At 36.3% G+C, this 18,216-nt stretch overlaps 1 protein-coding gene across 7 annotated transcripts in view; it reads right to left on the bottom strand.

Moving 5' to 3' along the window:
• The window catches only part of RDX (radixin), a 110,782-nt gene that overhangs the window by 48,758 nt on the left and 43,808 nt on the right, over positions 1-18,216 (bottom strand). For all 7 annotated transcript variants that reach the window (XM_032167326.2, XM_032167325.2, XM_058446903.1 and 4 more), the window contains 5 exons: positions 17,276-17,359; positions 16,937-17,083; positions 14,467-14,563; positions 13,112-13,275; positions 6,881-7,011 (listed from right to left, as the gene is read on the bottom strand). In XM_032167326.2, coding sequence (XP_032023217.1) covers positions 6,881-7,011; positions 13,112-13,275; positions 14,467-14,563; positions 16,937-17,083; positions 17,276-17,359 — 623 coding nt within the window. The remainder of the gene's footprint in view (positions 1-6,880; positions 7,012-13,111; positions 13,276-14,466; positions 14,564-16,936; positions 17,084-17,275; positions 17,360-18,216) is intronic.

Below are 18,216 nucleotides of genomic sequence, written 5' to 3' on the forward strand. Positions count from 1 at the left end.
ATGGCCAGGCACGGTGGTTCATGCCTGTACTCCTAGCACTTTGGGAGGCCGAGGTGGGCAGATCACCTCAGGTCAGGAGTTCAAGACCAGCCTGGCCAACATGGCAAAACCGCGTATCTACTAAAAATACAAAAAATTAGATGGGTGTGGTGGCGAGCGCCTGTAACCCCAGCTACTCAGGAGGCTGAAGCAGGAGAATCACTTAAACCCAGGAGGCGGAGGTTGCAGTGAGCCGAGATCACACCACTGCACTCCAGCCTAGGCGACAGAGTGAGACTGTCTCTAAAAAAAAAAAAAAAAAAAAAAGGTAAAGATGTGTACATTCTGTATTATATGTGTATATTTTACCTCAATAAAAAATAAGTAATATAAAAATTCTATGTGGCTATTTGGCTATAAAGATAAAATGTATACAGCACTGGATGTTACCATAGCGATATTCTACGATTACTCATTTTAGAATCTGCCTTCTAAAATTTAGATAATCAAGCTGGCCTATCAAACTTTTCTTTCTTTCTCTTTTTTTATTTGAGATGGAGCCTCATTCTATTGCCCAGGCTGGAGTGCATTGGCACGATCTCAGCTCACTGCAACCTCTGCCTCCCGGGTTCAAGCAATTCTCCTGCCTCAGCCTCCGGAGTAGCTGGGATTACAGACGTGTGTCACCATGCCCAGCTAATTTTTGTATTTTTAGTAGAGACGGGGTTTCACAATGTTTGCCAGGCTGGTCTCGAACTCCCGACCTCAGGTGACCCACCCGCCTTGGCCTCCCAAAGTGCTGGGATTACAGGTGTGAGCTACTGCACCCAGCCTCAAACTTTAATGATTAATTCTTTTCATCTGATTGACTGATATATAAAACACCCACAAAGCTCATGGTTTTATCTTCCATCTAAACAAGCAAACAAATCACTAAAGAATTGAAAGTAGGGTCTCAAAGCAATACCTGAACATCCATGTTCATAACAGCATTATTCACAATAACTAAAACACAAAAGCAACCTGAGTGCCCATCAACAGATAAGCAAAATGTGGTATACAAATAGAATATCATTCAGCCTTAAAGGAAATTCTGACATATGCTACAACGTGGATGAACCTTGCAGACGTTATGTTAAGTGAAATAAGCCAGTCACAAAAAGACAAATACTGTATGATACCAGTTATACAGGTAGAATACTCAAAATCACAAAGACGAAAAGTAGAATTGTGGTTGCCAGGGGTTGTGGGGAGGGGGGAAATGGGGATTGTTTAATGGGTGCAGAGGTTTAGTTTTACAAGATGAAAAGAATTATGTAGCTGGATAGTGGTGATGGCTGCACAACATTCCCAATATATTTTGCATCAGTGAACTACATTACTTAAAAAGGCAAAAAACTGGCCGGGCACGGTGGCTCATGCCTGTAATCCCAGCACTTTGGGAAGCCGAGGCGGGCGGATCACATGAGGTCAGGAGTTCAAGATCAGGCTGGCCAACATGGTGAAACCCCGTTTCTAATAAAAATACCAAATTATCCAGACGTGGTGGCAGGCACCTGTAATCAGGCAGGAGAATTGCTTGAACCCGGGACGCGGAGGTTGCAGTGACCCGAGATTGCACAATCGCACTCCAGCCTAGGGGACAAGAGCAAGACTTTGTCTCAAAAAATTTAAAAAAAAAAAAAAAAAGCCAAAAACTTCAATGCTTTATTTTCTCTCATAATAAAGATTGTTTCTGTATTATGAGATAAAAAAGAGAAATAAGTCTGGGTTACAAAGTTAAATTGTGAAACATTCCCCAATATTCATTTTATCAGCTTTTTGTAATAAATGACAGACAAGGCAACAGGTATTTTGTGATATATTAAGAATTGTATAAAAGTTTAAGTTTTAAAAAATGTTTAAAATGAACTCTGAAAACATCAGGTCTACCTCCAGTCCCTTCTAAAAAAGGAAGGTTTTTAACAGTCATATATCCCATAAATGGTTTCTGCTGTTTCCTCTCCAATTAACTGAGTTAATACAGGAGTTAGCAAACTATGGCTCATGGAGCAAACCCAATCCAATGGTTTTTTTTTTTGTTTTTTGTTTTGGTAAATTAAGTTTTACTGGAACATAGCCACCCTCATTTGTTTAGGTATTATATTACACAGCTGCTTTCACACTGCAATAGCAGAGCTGAATAGCTGGGACAGAGACCATGTGGTCTGTAAAGCATGAAATATTTATCATCATTGGTAATCAAGAAAATAAACTACAGACAGAGTATCCTAATCCAAAAATCTGAACTCCAAATTACTCCAAAATCCTAAATTTTTTCAGCATTTGCATGACACTCAAGGGGAATGCTTACTGACAGCATTTCAGATTTTGGAATTTTGAATGAGGGATGCTCAACCAGTAAGTATAATGCAAATACTTCAAAATTAAAAAAAAAGAAAAAAACCAAAAACCTGAAATCTAAAACACTCTGGTCCCCAAGTATTTAAGATAAGGGATGCTCAACCTGTATATTCACTATATACTCACCAGAATGGCTAACAAAACCAAACCCTAACAATAAAAACTAGTGGAAGAAGTGGTAAGGACATAGAGCAAATGTACTTTCAATCACTAGTAACAGGAATAAAACTGATCCATGGCTGGGCGCAGTGGCTCAGGCCTGTAATCCAGCAATTTGGGAGGCCAGGCAGATCACTTGAGGCCAGGAGTTGGAGACCAGCCTGGCCAACAAGTGTATAACCCTGTCTCTACTGAAAATATAAAAATTAGCCGAGCGTGGTGCTGCACATCTGTAATCCCAGCTACTCAGGAGGCTGAGGTATGAGAATCGCTTGAAGCTCAGAGACTGAGGCTGCAGTGACCCGGGATCATGCCACTGCACTCCAGCCTGCGTGACAGAGCAAGATCTTGTCTCAAGAAAAAAAAAAAAAAAAGAAAAGAATAGATGCAATATGCATGTCCAAAAAGCACAAAGAAAGACACTCAACATCACCAGGTATTAGAGATACGCAATAAAAACTATAAAATACCACTTCACACCCATTAAGATGACTATAATCCAAAAGACAAACATTAACAAGTACTAGTGAAATGTGGAGAAATCAAACTTGCTGGTGGGAATGTAATATGGTACAGTCACTTTAGAAACCAATGTGGCAGTTCCTCAAAAAGTTAAATACAGTTACCACATGACCCAGCAATTCCACTCCTTAGGTTACACCCAAAAGAAACGAGGACATAGGAAGAACAAAAACCTACATAAGAAATGTTCATAACAGCATTAGTCACCTTAGTTAAATAGTGGAAACAATAAAAAACATCAGATTTCAAACAAATAAATAAAATACACCATATCCATAAAATGAGTTCAAGACCAGCCTGACCAACATGGTGAAACCCCGTCTCTACTAAAAACATAAAAATTAGCTGGGTGTGGTGGTGGATGCCTGTAATCCCAGCTACTCAGGAGGCTGAGACAGAAGAATTGCCCGAACCTGGGAGGCGGGGGTTGCAGCAAGCCAAGATCATGCCATTTGCACTCCAACCTGGGGCAACAGAGTGAGACGCTGGCTCAAAAAAAAAAAGAGTGGAGTGCTGATAAATGCCACAATATAAACGAACCTTTAAAATATTATATTTAAAAAAAGAAGCCAGTCACAAAAGGCCACATTTTGCATGATTTCCATTCATATGATTGTCTACAACAGACAAATCGTTAGAGAAAGATTCATGGTTGTCTACGGCAGAGAGAAGGGGTACTGAGAAGAAATGGGAGTGACCACTAATGGGTATGGGATTTCTTTTTGGGATAATGAAAATGTTCTAAAATTGATTATGATGATAGCTGTACAACTTTGTGAATATACTAAAAACCCTTAAACTGTATACTTCAAATGGGTAATTACATGGTATGTAAATTATAAGCTATATCTCAACAAAGCTATTAGAAAACAACAAACAAAACTAATCTCTATATGATGGTATAAGTCAGAATGACAGAAATCACATTTGAAGTTAAAAGAAAAAGAGAAAAGGAGACTGTGTGAGGGCACATAATTTTCTCTATCATGTTCGGGGCACTTACGGGAGTAAATTCACTTTGTAAAAATTGAGCCTCATACTTGAGAAATATGTATATTACTGTACCTGTACTTCAAAGATTTTTTTTTTTTTCTTGAGACAGTCTTGCTCTGTCATCCAGGCAGAAGCGCAGTAGTGCAGTCTTGGCTCATTGCCAACTCTGCCTCCTGGGTTCAAGTGATTCTCCTGCCTTGGCCTCCCTAGTAGCTGGGATTACAGGCACCTGCTAATTTTGTAATTTTAGTAGAGATTTACACTCCACCGTGTTGGCCAGGCTGGTCTTAAACTCCTGACTTCAAGTGATCTGCCCGCCTCAGCCTCCCAAAGTGCTGGGATTACAGGCATGAGCCACCACGCCTGGCCAAATTTTTTGTTTTTTAAAAAATACAACTATAAGGCTGGGTGCAATGGCTCATGCCTATAATCCCAGCACTTTGGGAGGCCAAATGCGGGAGAATCACTTTGAGCCCAGGAGTTTGAGGCTACAGTAAACCTTGATCACACCCACTGCACTCCAGCCTGTGCAACAGAGTGAGAATCTGTCTCACCAAAAGAACCCAACTAGAAATTTTCTTTTTAATCTCAGAATGCTAAATTAGGGATTATTTCCATTTTAGAAATTAGGATCCTAAGGAAGTTAAGATGTTAAAATGACTTGCTTATAGTCATATTCTAAGCTAATGACAGAAGTAAAGCTTTTTAAAATTGTAAACAATATATATCTAAATTAGACACTCCTCTCCTACCCACAACTACTGCTTTCATCACATTATCATGTTTCCTTTCCTTGTAACACTTAAAACTACGTAAAATAATTGTACTATTTAATATATTGCTTTGTCTTCCCCCAATAAAATGTAAACTCCAGGAGAATAGGAACTGTTTTTGTCCAGTACTATAATCTCAATACTTTTAGAAAGGTGCCTAGTACACACAAGGTGTATCCAAAATGAATGAAATCATTATACCAACTCTTTTCTGTGGTTTGTCTTCTTGAAGATGGAATTCACTTTGATATTTGCTGGGACAGTAACTGAATGCAGGTCTGGTGCTCTATATATAGATATTTCATTTTTTTTGAGACAGGGTCTCACTCTGTTGCTCAGGCTGGAGTGATCCTCCCACCTCTCAGCCTCCTGAGTAGCTAATTTGACAGGCATATGCCACCACACCTAGCTCACTTTTATTTTTTGGAGAGATAAGATCTCACTATGTTGCCCAAGCTGGCCTTAAACTCCTGGATTTTAGCAATCCTCCTGCCTCAACCTCCTAAAGTGCTGGGATTACAGGCATGAGCCACCGCACCCAGCCTAGGTTATTGCTATTTATTCTCCTAGAAGTATTATTTCTAATCCTCTTGGAATTGAAATGATCAATCAGCTTGAGCATTTACAGCAATCTTTGTGGCTTTCCCCTCTAGCTACTCTCCCTTACAATTATTCTACTCATTGCTCAAGAGTACGTCTCCACCACAGCAGGCTGGTGTGAGAAATTAAAATATATCTTAAATAAGACTGAGTATCCCTAATCCAAAAAACATGAAATCTGAAATGCTACAAAATCCAAAACTTTTTAAGCACCAACATGACATTCAAAGAAAATGCCCAAGGCCAGGCATGGTGGCTCACGCCTGTAATCCCAGCACTTTAGGAGGCCGAGGAGGGTGGATCACTTGAAGTCAGGAGGTCAAGACCAGTCTGGCCAACATGGCAAAACCCTCTCTCTACTAAAAACACAAAAATTAGCTGGGCCTGGTGAAGTACGCCTGTAATCCCAGCTACTTGAGAGGCTCAGGCAGGAGAATAGCTTGAGCTGAGATCATGCCACTGTACTCCAGCACGGATGACAGAGTAAGACTGTGTCTCAAAAAAAAAAAAAGCTCCAATTTTGGATTTTCAGATTTGAAATGCTCAGTAGGACAATGCAAATATCCCAAACTCGGAATATTTCTGTTTCCAAGCATTTTCAACAAGGGATATTCAACCTGTGTTGGCAATTTCCAACAGAACTGAATAGCTTGTTTTACCAATTGTAAGAAAGCAGGTTATTAAATAGAGCTTTTATAAAGAGTGTAGACTTCATGTTACCCCTGAGAGCCTGCTGCTTAGAGGAGAAAAACATTTTATTCATGCAATACTTTTTTTTTTCTTGCTTTCTCCACTATTTGCTGAGTGAAAGTAGTATATCCTAAAGTTACTTAATATAAACCACATATTATAAATCTAGTGTATCCTTTCTATATACAGTAGCACTTTGGTTATATATTGCCTAAGAAGTAAGTTCTTCCAAACATATTACCAAAAACAAACAAAAAACATTATAACATGTCTATGTGTTGTCTATTTTCTAGTAGCATAAAGTAAAATATTTTTAGGAATTGAGTTCCAAAAAAGTTCATATAGTCAGAATAGCTTAAATTACTTTAAATTACTTAAATGCCTTACTCATACAGCCATAAAGCACTGCACACTTTTGTTTAAATGCCATAATGTATTGGATATATGTTTTTTGTTTATAAAGCCCATATATACATTTACAATTATTTAAGAATACATATGAAAAATAATTTGCATGTTTAAAATAAAAAACTAAAAAAAGAAAAATATCTGCATGTTTAAGAGAAACATCAGCACTGTATAAATGAATGTGCCTTAGTGAAACATGTTTATGATGTGATTCCACTAAGTATTAATTTGGCAATTAAATATACAATTGTCCTATATAACAAATAAGGTTTAAGAGTAGTAAAAAATAAATATCACTATCTGACAACAGAGCAATAATAATTTTTAATCCATTTTCAAAAAGAAACTTTTACCTTTCTGGGCTTTAATTGTCTGCTCTTCAATTTGTTTTAGACGTTCCATTAGCTCTTCCTTTTCACGTTCTATTCTTTCCTTTTCCTTTTCTGCTATTTCTCTTTTCTTCTTTTCATTCTCTAATTGTGCCCTTAAAAGGAATTGCAATTGCTGTTACAAATTAACAAACAGAAACATTATTCATGTGATGGAATACTACTCTGCCATAAAAAGGAACAAAATAATGTCTTTTGCAGCAACTTGGATGAAGCTGGAGGCCATGATTCTAAGTGAAGTAACTCAGAACATATAAATGCCATATGTTCTCACTTATAAGTGGGAGCTAAGCTATGAGGACGCAAAGACAGAGTAATATAATCAACTTTGGTGACTTGAGAGGCAATGGTTGGGAATGGGGTGAGGGACAAAAGACTACATATTGGGTATAGGGTACATAGCTCGTGTGACAGGTGCACTAAAATCTCAGAATTCATCATGATAGAACCCATTCATGTAACCAAAAACCACCTATATTCCAAAAACTATTGAAATAAAATAATAATAATTGGAAATAGTATTCATGTGAAACCTAAGAACTGAATCAACTAAGAAGAAACGACAGCATAAATATTTTAACAGGGTTTTCACTGTATTACACTTGTGTTCAAAATAGCATATGTAGTTAAAATTACAGGACTATGACATACATACGCTCATGTATGTACATACATGTGCTAGGTTCCAATGTATTACTTACTGTGGGTTCACAATAAAGACCACTGAGACTATTTTTAAAAAATATTAAAAACTTAGACATTTAGGAACATCTTTGAAGGATGAGTTTACAAAACTGCTAGTAAAGTATAACTGTTGAATATATACTCCTGTGTACAGAACATGCTTATAAGGCACACTTTAATGGGGGAAAAATCAGATTTACCATTTGCATACAGGAAGAACTCTGACAACAAATTAAATGTCAGCACCAAAAGAGTTAACCACACAGTTGCCATGCCCCAAGAAAATGTCTTCTTTAGATTAACCAAAGACCTCCACTGGGGAGATAATAAAGGACTGAAGGGAGCAAACAAAGGCATGTATCTTAAAACAGGGAGGGCAACAATTTTCAATCATTAAAAATGAATTAATCCAAGTTTAATTTCTTGGGTAGTACCCATTTATGCCTAGATACAAGATGACAAATCAATTTCACCTCCTTTCACAATTCCATTAGAATGATAGTAGGTGGCTAATGATCTTAAAAAATATCATCAGAGCTCAGTGGGAAAAAATGCCTTGATCATTTAGCTGCATCTGCCATGGGCCTGATGAGAGTGTTTCTTTTAAATACTGCCAAATTCATTCACCAAACATCTACCAAGAGCCTACCATGCGTCAGAATCTATGTTAGGGGCAAAAACATAAAGAGGAATAAAAGTCACATGGAGAAACTCTGTTATCAGACAATATTGTTTACTTAAGTTGAATCAATATTCAAATCACTAATAACTTAAAAAATCAGTTATGATTTCATCTCTGAAATTTATCTGAGTATGCTTTAATGTTCCACAAAAAGGGCACTGCCACCTGCTGTCAATTCTGAATTTCAAGCACAAAACCCTGTAGTTTCTCAACTTGCAGTCTCTGATAAACTTACCAGCAAAGTTTTGCTATCAAAGATTTCGCCCTCATTTATAAACCGAAATTTTAAAATTCCCGCAGCTCCTAGATACCCATTTGCCCCTAAAACAGAAAAGAGAGCTTACCTTTGGGACAAACAGGTAGAGGTGTCACAAGTCAGCAAGAGGTCAAACACTGATGGTGACCTCCTAGTGCATGCACCAAGCCAAAACATAAAGGGTCACCACACCTTGCTGCTGGTTTAATGAATCCTCCCACCATTTAATAATCTAGAGAAGCTGGGCATGGTGGCTCATGCCTGAGATCCCACCACATTGGGAGGCAAAGGCGGGAAGACTGCCTGAGGTTAGGAGTCCAAGACCAGGGCAACATAGCGAGACCTCACCTCTTCTAAAAATAAGAATAAAAAATTAGCCAGGCATGGTGGTGTGTACCAATAGTCCTGGTTACTCAGGAGGCTAAGATGCAAGGATCACTTGTGCCCAGGTCAACGCTGCAGTGAGCTATGATCATGCCACTGTGCTCCAGCCTGGCAGGCAACTGAGCAAGACCCTGTCAAATAAAAAACAAAAAAACTAGGGCCTGGTGGTCACTTATGCAAGGGAAGCTCCATCTCTGTTCTGGAGTTCTCTATGCCTATGAGGTACTTTCACAACAGCAAGGAGGAAGAGCCAATAATAATTCCTAACCCCAGTACTTGGGCTCACTCTGCAGGACATTCACCTCTTTCTCTTTATCCTATTTCAATTTATAAAGCAGAGAGATTTAAGGAGATACAAGCTTCCACACTTCTAGAAGATGTGAGTTTAAGGGAAAGTTTGTGTTTCCCAATCTCTCCGAGCAAAAGAAACGCCTGGTGGCCCCTGCAGTGGCTGCTGACCTTTCTGTGTTCTTTAGATAGCTAAAACATCAGGCTTTGTGTGAAAGCAAAAGAAGCAAAAGCACAGTACTTTTCGAGTAATTGCTAGTAAGGCCAAAAGCTATTCTTTTCCATGCCAGGTTGTCTGCCACCCTAGGATGTTGATTAGACTACCCAATCACTCCCCAGCCTCTATGCAATCACATCCAGTTCTGCCACAGTTCCCAAGCCAACTACCTCCCTCCCTCCTTTCCCAAGGTCCCAAGACAATTCTCGAGGACTTACACTGCAAACCAGATCTCAACCAGAAGGCTACCATCATATTCCACCAACTAAGAGCCTTTCAGACCCAGCTCTGGCATATATGGCCCTTTCTGCAGATGGATGTGCTGGTTTTATTTAGCTTTTCCCTATTGATGTTTCATTTGTTCTTCAAGGATGGAGGTGAAGGAGATATGGAAGCAGAAAAAAAGAATCAAGATAACCTGGCCATATGCAAGTTGGGAGGGGGTGGGGAATGGTCTTCCTACAGAAAAATGGAATAAGTATACAGCAGATATTTAACCTGATTATAATATTTAAAACATGTTGTAGTTTACTGTACTCTGTGAGGCTCATATCTCACATTTTACAAGAATCCTACCCTGACGATAGCCATCTCCAGCCAACACTTCATTCAAATAATACAAATGCCTTCAGCCCTTTACATCACTCAGTGATACCTAGTTTTTGTAGGCCTGTCTTGTCTCCTTTATGAAACCAGATCTTGCTGCTCCCCTAAATGCTGTTCATTTTAGAGGACCTCACTGGCCCACAGGCACACCACACATATTTTTATCTCTACATATTCATCTATGTTGGCTTCTTCTTCTTAACTTATCTCTTGCTCTAACCTTCAAGCCTCAGTCCCACTTTCCTCATGAAGTCTTTTGTGATTACTGTAACAATAGATGCAGATATTTTTATTTGGAGTTTGGGTTTGAAAACACTCATTTCAACGCAGTTGTTCTATTTCAAGGACATAAATCACATTAATAAACTATTATTCCTTGTATTAATATGCAAAAAATTACTTTAGAATATCTTACTTTTTAAAGATCAGGTGGGTCCAATTACATTTTTCTTCCATGAATATTAAAAACATATCCAACTTAGTTTATAATAATATTAGGAATTATTATAATGGCTATTGTTTATTAAGTACCGGGTACTTTGCTAAATGCCTATATACCACTGTTGTGATTTCTTACAAAAAGGTAAGAATATTATTTTCATAGTAAGAGCAAGGAAACACAGGCTCAAAATTATCTGTTTGGTTGACTGTTAGAAAAGGAGCCAAGCCCAGATTTATCTAGTTCCAAAATCTGTGTTCTTTGTATGACACTAGCCAGCCTCGGTGCAGAATCTCCCACAGCTAACCTACAATTGGTACACGGGTATGTAACTCTAAAATGTAAACTTGGGGCTTTCAGTTTTCACATGTGGAAACAATTTTAGCCATACAAAAATGTGCAAAAATTATGAGTCATAATTCGATTTGGGTGCCAATAATTTAAGAGCTTCAAAAACTACATGGAATAACCACTCATAGTGTATAAGGTCATTTTCATTGCCAAAAAACCCCAAGGTTATAAAAATTATAGGGAGTAAATATAGCCAAATATACCAAAGTATTGTAGGGAAAGAGGTCTCTTTGCTACTCTCTCCCAACTACTGTTCTTGCCCAAGAGAGTCTAGCAGCACAGGCAGCATACCTCTGAGCATTCTCCCAGGTATGTCTGCTGGCTACTTTGCCAATGGGCCTAACCAAAATTGTTTCCACACAGACAGCTGCCATTTCTCTGTCTCTGACCTGTAAAGCAGGGAATAAATGACTCAGCATGCCATTTCTGAAAGACTGCCAATTCCTAGGTGACTAGAATAATGTATCTCCTAGGCATTCAAACTGAATAAAAGTTACTGAATTCCAACTGATTATAAAGCAGTCAATAAATGCTTACTAATGAAGTGCTCTAACATTTATCCAGGAGAACTACGGATTATTGTGCCAAAAAAGAAACTTAAGTCTTCCACTTCCATCTAACTAAGCCTTAGAGTAACTAAAATACAGCAAATCCAAATGATACTAAGTAAACATACTACCTGTACTAGAAGCAATACAGTACTCCTCTATAAGCCATGAAATAAAGGACATATATAGATAAATATAGTAAGTTGAGATTGTAAATAATATATCAACATTATGAATGAGCAGAACAGTTAGGCATACTATAGAGTGATGAGTATGAGATACAGGAACTGTATATAAAATAATTCCTCATTTATCTCATGCTAGAAGACCTTTAAGAGACAGTGAAATCTTTAAGACGGTTTAAAAAAATTAAGCAGAAACTAAAAGAAGTCTTCTCTTTGACAGAGGCAAATGCAAGGCTATGTGGATAAGAATGTACTGTATAGAAAATAAAGCCCAATAAAGAGTATTGTTAAAAAGCATTTAAGATTAGAACCACAATGTAATGCTAAAGCACATGACCACAATGAAAAAGGACAGAGCCCATCAAAGTAACAATCCAACTCATTACTCTTTTTTTTTTTTTTTTAAGAGAAAGGGTTTTACTATGTTGCATGTTGCCTGTTGCCCCGATTGTCTTCAAACTCCTGTGCTCAAGCAATCCTCCTGCCTCAGCCTCCCAAGTAGCTGAGACTACAGGCACATGCCACCATGCTCAGCTCACCAACTCAGTATCTTTAATGAAGGGATTAGTAATTACTGACAAGCTTCATACCCACATAAAAAACGTTTTTGTTATGTGGTTAACTTCTCTAAGGAAGATAATTTGACTTAATATTACAAAATAGGTAAAAATCAATAAAATCTCTTACACAGAACAGTTGTTGAATAAGAAAAAAAATCATTCAATATGAAACCTAAAACTATAGCAGCAAAATGGTATCTTGCAGATGGCTTCCTTCTAGATACAAAGTACCTTATATCCAATATTTAAAATATATATATTTAGGGCTCTTCAATTTTTTTTTTAAGGACTTACTCTATTTCTTAGACTATCACGTTGTTCCATAAAGATTTATTCAATAAAGGTTAACTTTAGTTGGCCTCTAAATTTTTTCAAGTAAAGCACAAAGTTGAAATTAATCTAAAACCAGATTTGGGAATTAATGTCACTGGACCCAGTAATCTGATTCCAGGGTTGATATAAATTTTATTCACTATCATTCAATTTTAAAAATTATCAATTTAATATATTTAACAGTTTCTTTTTTAAGTCTAAGAGAAACAGAGTTAAAAAGATCAGGGTCTTTGGCAGGGAGTACTGATGTTTGTTACTCTACTTGGCATAGTGACGTTTCAGTTGTGTTCTGCAATGTCACTGACATTGTTTCAAAGTTAAATATTCAGCACATTCTTACCCTGAAAAAATTAAGAAATATAAGTCACAAGCAAAACAATTTTGAAAGTTTCAAACTACTATATCTAAAACAATGTCTATCAGTGAAAAGCAAGAAATGAGACACAAAAAGCTATTTTCTTCGAGACATCTGTCAAAGATTTCTAAATTGAAAATTATACATACTAGTTTTAAAGGACAGAGTGATAATACTGTCTTTGGATTTTAATATAATGAAAATATTAATAAATACAAATTTAAGGTACATTTAAAAAACTGAGCAGTCTTAAATTTTAGATAGCCTACTCCTATCAATTAAAAGTGAAAGGTCATAAACTCCATACCTTTCCAACTGCTTCTGATGTTTCTCCTCCCTAGCCTGAGCTTTCATCTGTTGTACTTCAATAGTATCAGGCTTCCTTCTTCGCATGTATAGTTCATGGTTTCCCATACATAAGGCCAAAATCCGCTTATTGATTCTCAGACGAGGTGCATAAAAAACAAAATCCTAAACATAAAGTATTCTGAATTTAAAATCTTCCTGAAGGATACTGTCTCTCATAACAATCTGTACTAAATTTTAACGTGAGGTATGAATTTTAATGTCATATTACATATAGTTTAGAAATAAGAAATCATACAATTTCATAACTCCCAGTGAGCATGACATACTTTCACATAACTGGTTCCTCACCTTTTCATATCCTACCAGTTTTGTAAAGAGGCTAATATTCTTATCCTTGCAATACATTAAATGTCATTTATTTCTTTTTGTTCTCCAAAGTAACTATAAGCACCTGTTCCTTATACACCATTTGCCATTAATGTCAAAATTGGTTCTTCATTCATGGCTGTAGAGTTTTTTTTAACCTAGAATTGTTCTTTTTTTTTTTTTTTTTTGAGACGGAGTCTCGCTGTCATCCAGGCTGGAGTGCAGTGGTGCCATCTCAGTGCACTCCAACCTCTGCCTCCAGGGTTCAAGAAATTCTCATGCCTCAGCCTCCCTAGTAGCTGGGATTACAGGCACACACCACCACGTCTGACTAATATTTGTATTTTCAGTAGAGATGAGGTTTCACCACGTCGGCCAGGCTGGTCATGAACTCCTCATCTCAGGTGATCTGCTCCTCTCCAGCCTCCCAAAGTGCTGGGATTATGGTCCTGAACCATCGCACCCAGTCTGTTCTCCTTACTTTTACCTTTTCAGTAACTAACAGGGTTAGGATACTAGAGTATACTTGACATTAGAGGAACTTTAAAAATCTATTTAAATAAAAAGATTTCTTAAGTTCAAGGCTTCAAGTTACAAAAATACAAAGTTTATAAAGCAAAACTGCATAAATGAAGTTAATTTAGAATGGGGCTACCTCTACTACATTCTAGCCACCAATGAAGAAACACTTTAAAATTGTTTCTTAGGAATGGTGATTATTTTCGTTAGCCTCCTAATAAATATTATCTATTTATAACTGAATCTCAAATAAAATAAAATTCTAATATTTACATCTTACTTTAAAAAATTAAAGCTTTGGATTTTTATTAACATATATTATTTCATCACTGGGAAAGCTGACCTATGGAAAGAGAATGGTCCTCAGAAGCAATTTAATAAATGAACACTGTTATTCTTCAAGTGATATCATGGGAAACTAGCAGATATTAAACAGTTAATACACAAAATATTAAAGAAATTACTTACAGGTGCCTTTTTGTCGATTGGCTTTATAACAAATTTTTTGTCATTAAATGAAATATTTCTGATTTCACTCCAGGGAAAACCAATTTTAGGTGTTAACCTTAAAAAATGAGAGCATCTCCTTAATTAAAGGCAGGAAACAATGAATAAAATTCTTGTTTAGGACCTAAACTGACTGAATGACCAATCTTAAGAGTTCCAGATTTTCAAAATGTATTAACTTATTCATAACTACAGTTGACCTTATCTTTTAAGGGGAAAACTGATAAATCACATAAAACAACTGTCCAAAGATTTCATAAATGTATCATGAACCTTAAAAGCAGTATATTTTCCTAAAATTACCTAGAAAAACTACGTGGTGACCCGAGTGTAGAACTAAGCCTCCTGGGGTTTGAACTAGCTGTTCAGTTTTTATTCTGTTTGGATTCAAGCTACAACTACAGTTTAAATATGTGTAAGAAGGGGGAAGAAAAAAAAAGGCCTTTATAACATCTCATGTGAATTATGGGCAAGTTACTGCAGATAAAAAAACAGTACTTCCTTCCTGCGTTTAATTTGAAAATGTCTGGATATTCATGAATATACTAAAAATACTTAACTTTCAGTATATTTTGAAAGAATCTTATGGTATATGAATTATATCTCAACTTAATTTTAAACACATACATAAATATTTGGATAAATAATAGAGATGGAATTCAAACTCGAGACTACATACAGCAGTTGCCTCCTTTTTAACCACCCTACGCACAAAGATATAGCGAATCATATTGGAATAAGTGATTTTGTTTCTGCCTTTTCATGTATTTTACTGTTTCAAACTACCTATCATATGCATCACTATTGTCCTATTGTCCTAATAACTAAGAGTGAGAAATGATTTTGACACCTATACTGGCCAGAAGACATCTTTTAGCCAGGCTTCTGACAACACAGCATGAATTTTTACCTATTTATATTCCTTTTAGTTCTCAAGCAGAGTAGGTACTGCAGCACAGCAGAGTCTTTTCTACATAAAACATTCTTTACTCAATAAGCATATTAGAGGGCCCTCTAATGGCCCCTGATATAAGTCAAAGTAACACGCTTAAAACGGAGGAGACTGCAGGAATGCAACACAGTATTTTAGAGAACACTGTTACGTTTATATGCTACTTTGAAAAATTCTAAAGCAATTGCCTCATATAATTCTCATAACATTCTTGTGAGGTAAGCCTGGAAGCTAATACAATAACTTTTTTAACATTTAAAAAAATTGCTCCAATATGTGCCAGAACAACAATAACCAAAAAAATTAAGAAGCCAGGCACAGTGGCTCGCACCTGTAATCTCAGCACTGGAGAAGGCAGAGGCGCGAGAATTGCTAGAGGCCAGGAGTTTGAGACCAGCCTGGGCAACATAGCAAGATCCTATTCTCTAAAACAAAACAAAAAAAAGATTCAGTTTACAAAAATTAGTCTTGAAGTCATTTTTGCTTTTCAAAAATTTCTCTTCTGAATGATGTAACATTCTAACTTGCTTTGTAATAAAAACATGAGAAGATATTAGGGTAAAAATAGTAAAATGCTCTTGTTTGGAATCATATATGCTTTGAAATTAATATTTTATTAGGTATCTGTAGTAATAAAAATTAAAATTCTGGAGCCAACCTAGAATAAAGAATAATGCCTTAGGAAAAGGCATTAATTACTGGCATAGACTTGCATGCTTATGTGGTATGGTAAATAAATTAAAGTCTAAGACAATTGTAGTCATTAATCCTGAAAAGAGTCTGATGTATTTTATATTGCATGTGTATGTGTATAATATACCACCTCTATATAGTATTTACCCATGTATTTGTATAGTATATATATGTATATGTAAATATACATATATTATACATATAGTAAAATATTGATGAATTATATATGTATAATAAAAAAGATTTGGTCAATTTCAAGATATAATTACAGTGTTCAATATGTGTAATACAGGGATATTCTACTGTATTAATGTTCAAACATATTCAAAACAATTCCTATATATAAATGTTCAAAAAAATCCTCTAAGATATAATAGACATATTTATTAAATCCATTCTCTCATTGCTCCTGATTTCTTATGTATGTTCAATTTCAATCTATTTGTCAAGCATAATAGCATTTTAAAGAATTATTTCTCACCTATCGAGGGAGCAAATTTTAATTAAGTTAATAGACATAACTCACAAGAGCTAAAGCAGCACAATTCAAACAAAAGTCAATCATCTCATTTGATAAATACACTGAAAAGTAAAACTCTGAAACTGCAAGGTGATAAGAAAATAGAGGTAAAATATCTACAAGTCTATGTGTCATTAATTAATCTTTTAGTTTGAAAATAGTAAGGGTAATTAAGACAAGAAACTACTTTGAAAAACAGGACATAAGATTAAAGTCATTTAGACCACTGAACAATGACTAGTTCACTATGCAACTAATTTACTTACTTGTCATCATGCTCATAAATATTCAGACCCAAAGCATCAACACCTAGCCACAATTCAGTTCCTTTTTTATTTTTTATTTCAAAATAGTTGACTCCATACATTTCTAGATCTTGTGCAATCTTCAGGTATTCCATCATAGAATCCTCCCTGTTGAAATAAAACTAAATGTAATATATTTAAGTAGGAGCATATCAAACTAAAGTTGCAAAATACCTGAAATTAAAAATTAGTACTTTACATAAGCCAAATAACCTTTTGGAAATAACCTAATAGTAAATGTTACGACATGAAACTACTTTGAAGGAAAAAAGAAAACACAGAAAATAGCTACCCAATTACCTTAACATTCCTCTATGTTCTTCATGCCAGTTCTGTATTCTTTCTTCCCACTGTTCTTTTGTTAGTTTGTGTTGTTCCAATACACTGAGGACCAAAAAAAAAAAAAAAAAAAAATTATAATGCCTTGATGATTCAAAAGCATACACTTTAAAAGTAGAGAATCCTTTCAGTAACTTGACTGTGGTAGTTGTCAGACAAATTAATACACATGATGAAACTGCATAGAACTAAATTCCATACACACAGAAATGAGTACAGGTAAAACTGATGCAATCTGAATAAAGTGGCTACATTGTACCAATGTCAGTATCTTGTCTGTAATATTGTACTGTAGTTACACAAGATGTTACCATCAGGGAATGCTGGGAGAAGGATACCAGGGATCTCTCTTATTTTTTACAATTGCATCAGAATAATCAGTAATTATCTCAAAGTTAAAAGTGTCTAGGATCCTTACATTCCTTGAAATAATACTTGCTCCATAAAGTGATTATCAAGATAGCTTATAGGAACCCAAATAGTTCAAAGGAATAAAATATTAGATAAAAAAGTGGCTCATTGTTAATAGAAAAAGTAAAGACCACACTAAAAACCAGAATTCTTGGGCCCTAATTCTTCCTTTATGTATTTACTTTTTTGCTACTAATTTTGTTGTTTTATGTAAGTAATACTTTCAATTAAAAAGTAGAGTGAAGGCCAGGCGCGGTGGCTCACGCTTGTAATCCCAGCACTTTGGGAGGTCGAGGCGGGCGGATCACGAGGTCAGGAGATCGAGACCACGGTGAAACCCCGTCTCTACTAAAAATACAAAAAAAAAAATTAGCCGGGCATGGTGGCGGGCGCCTGTAGTCCCAGCTACTCGGAGAGGCTGAGGCAGGAGAACGGCGTGAACCCGGGAGGCGGAGCTTGCAGTGAGCCGAGATTGCGCCACTGCACTCCAG

The sequence above is a fragment of the Hylobates moloch genome, unplaced genomic scaffold, assembly GCF_009828535.3.
Source record: "Hylobates moloch isolate HMO894 unplaced genomic scaffold, HMol_V3 SCAFFOLD_11, whole genome shotgun sequence".
Classification (NCBI taxonomy): Eukaryota; Metazoa; Chordata; class Mammalia; order Primates; family Hylobatidae; genus Hylobates; species Hylobates moloch.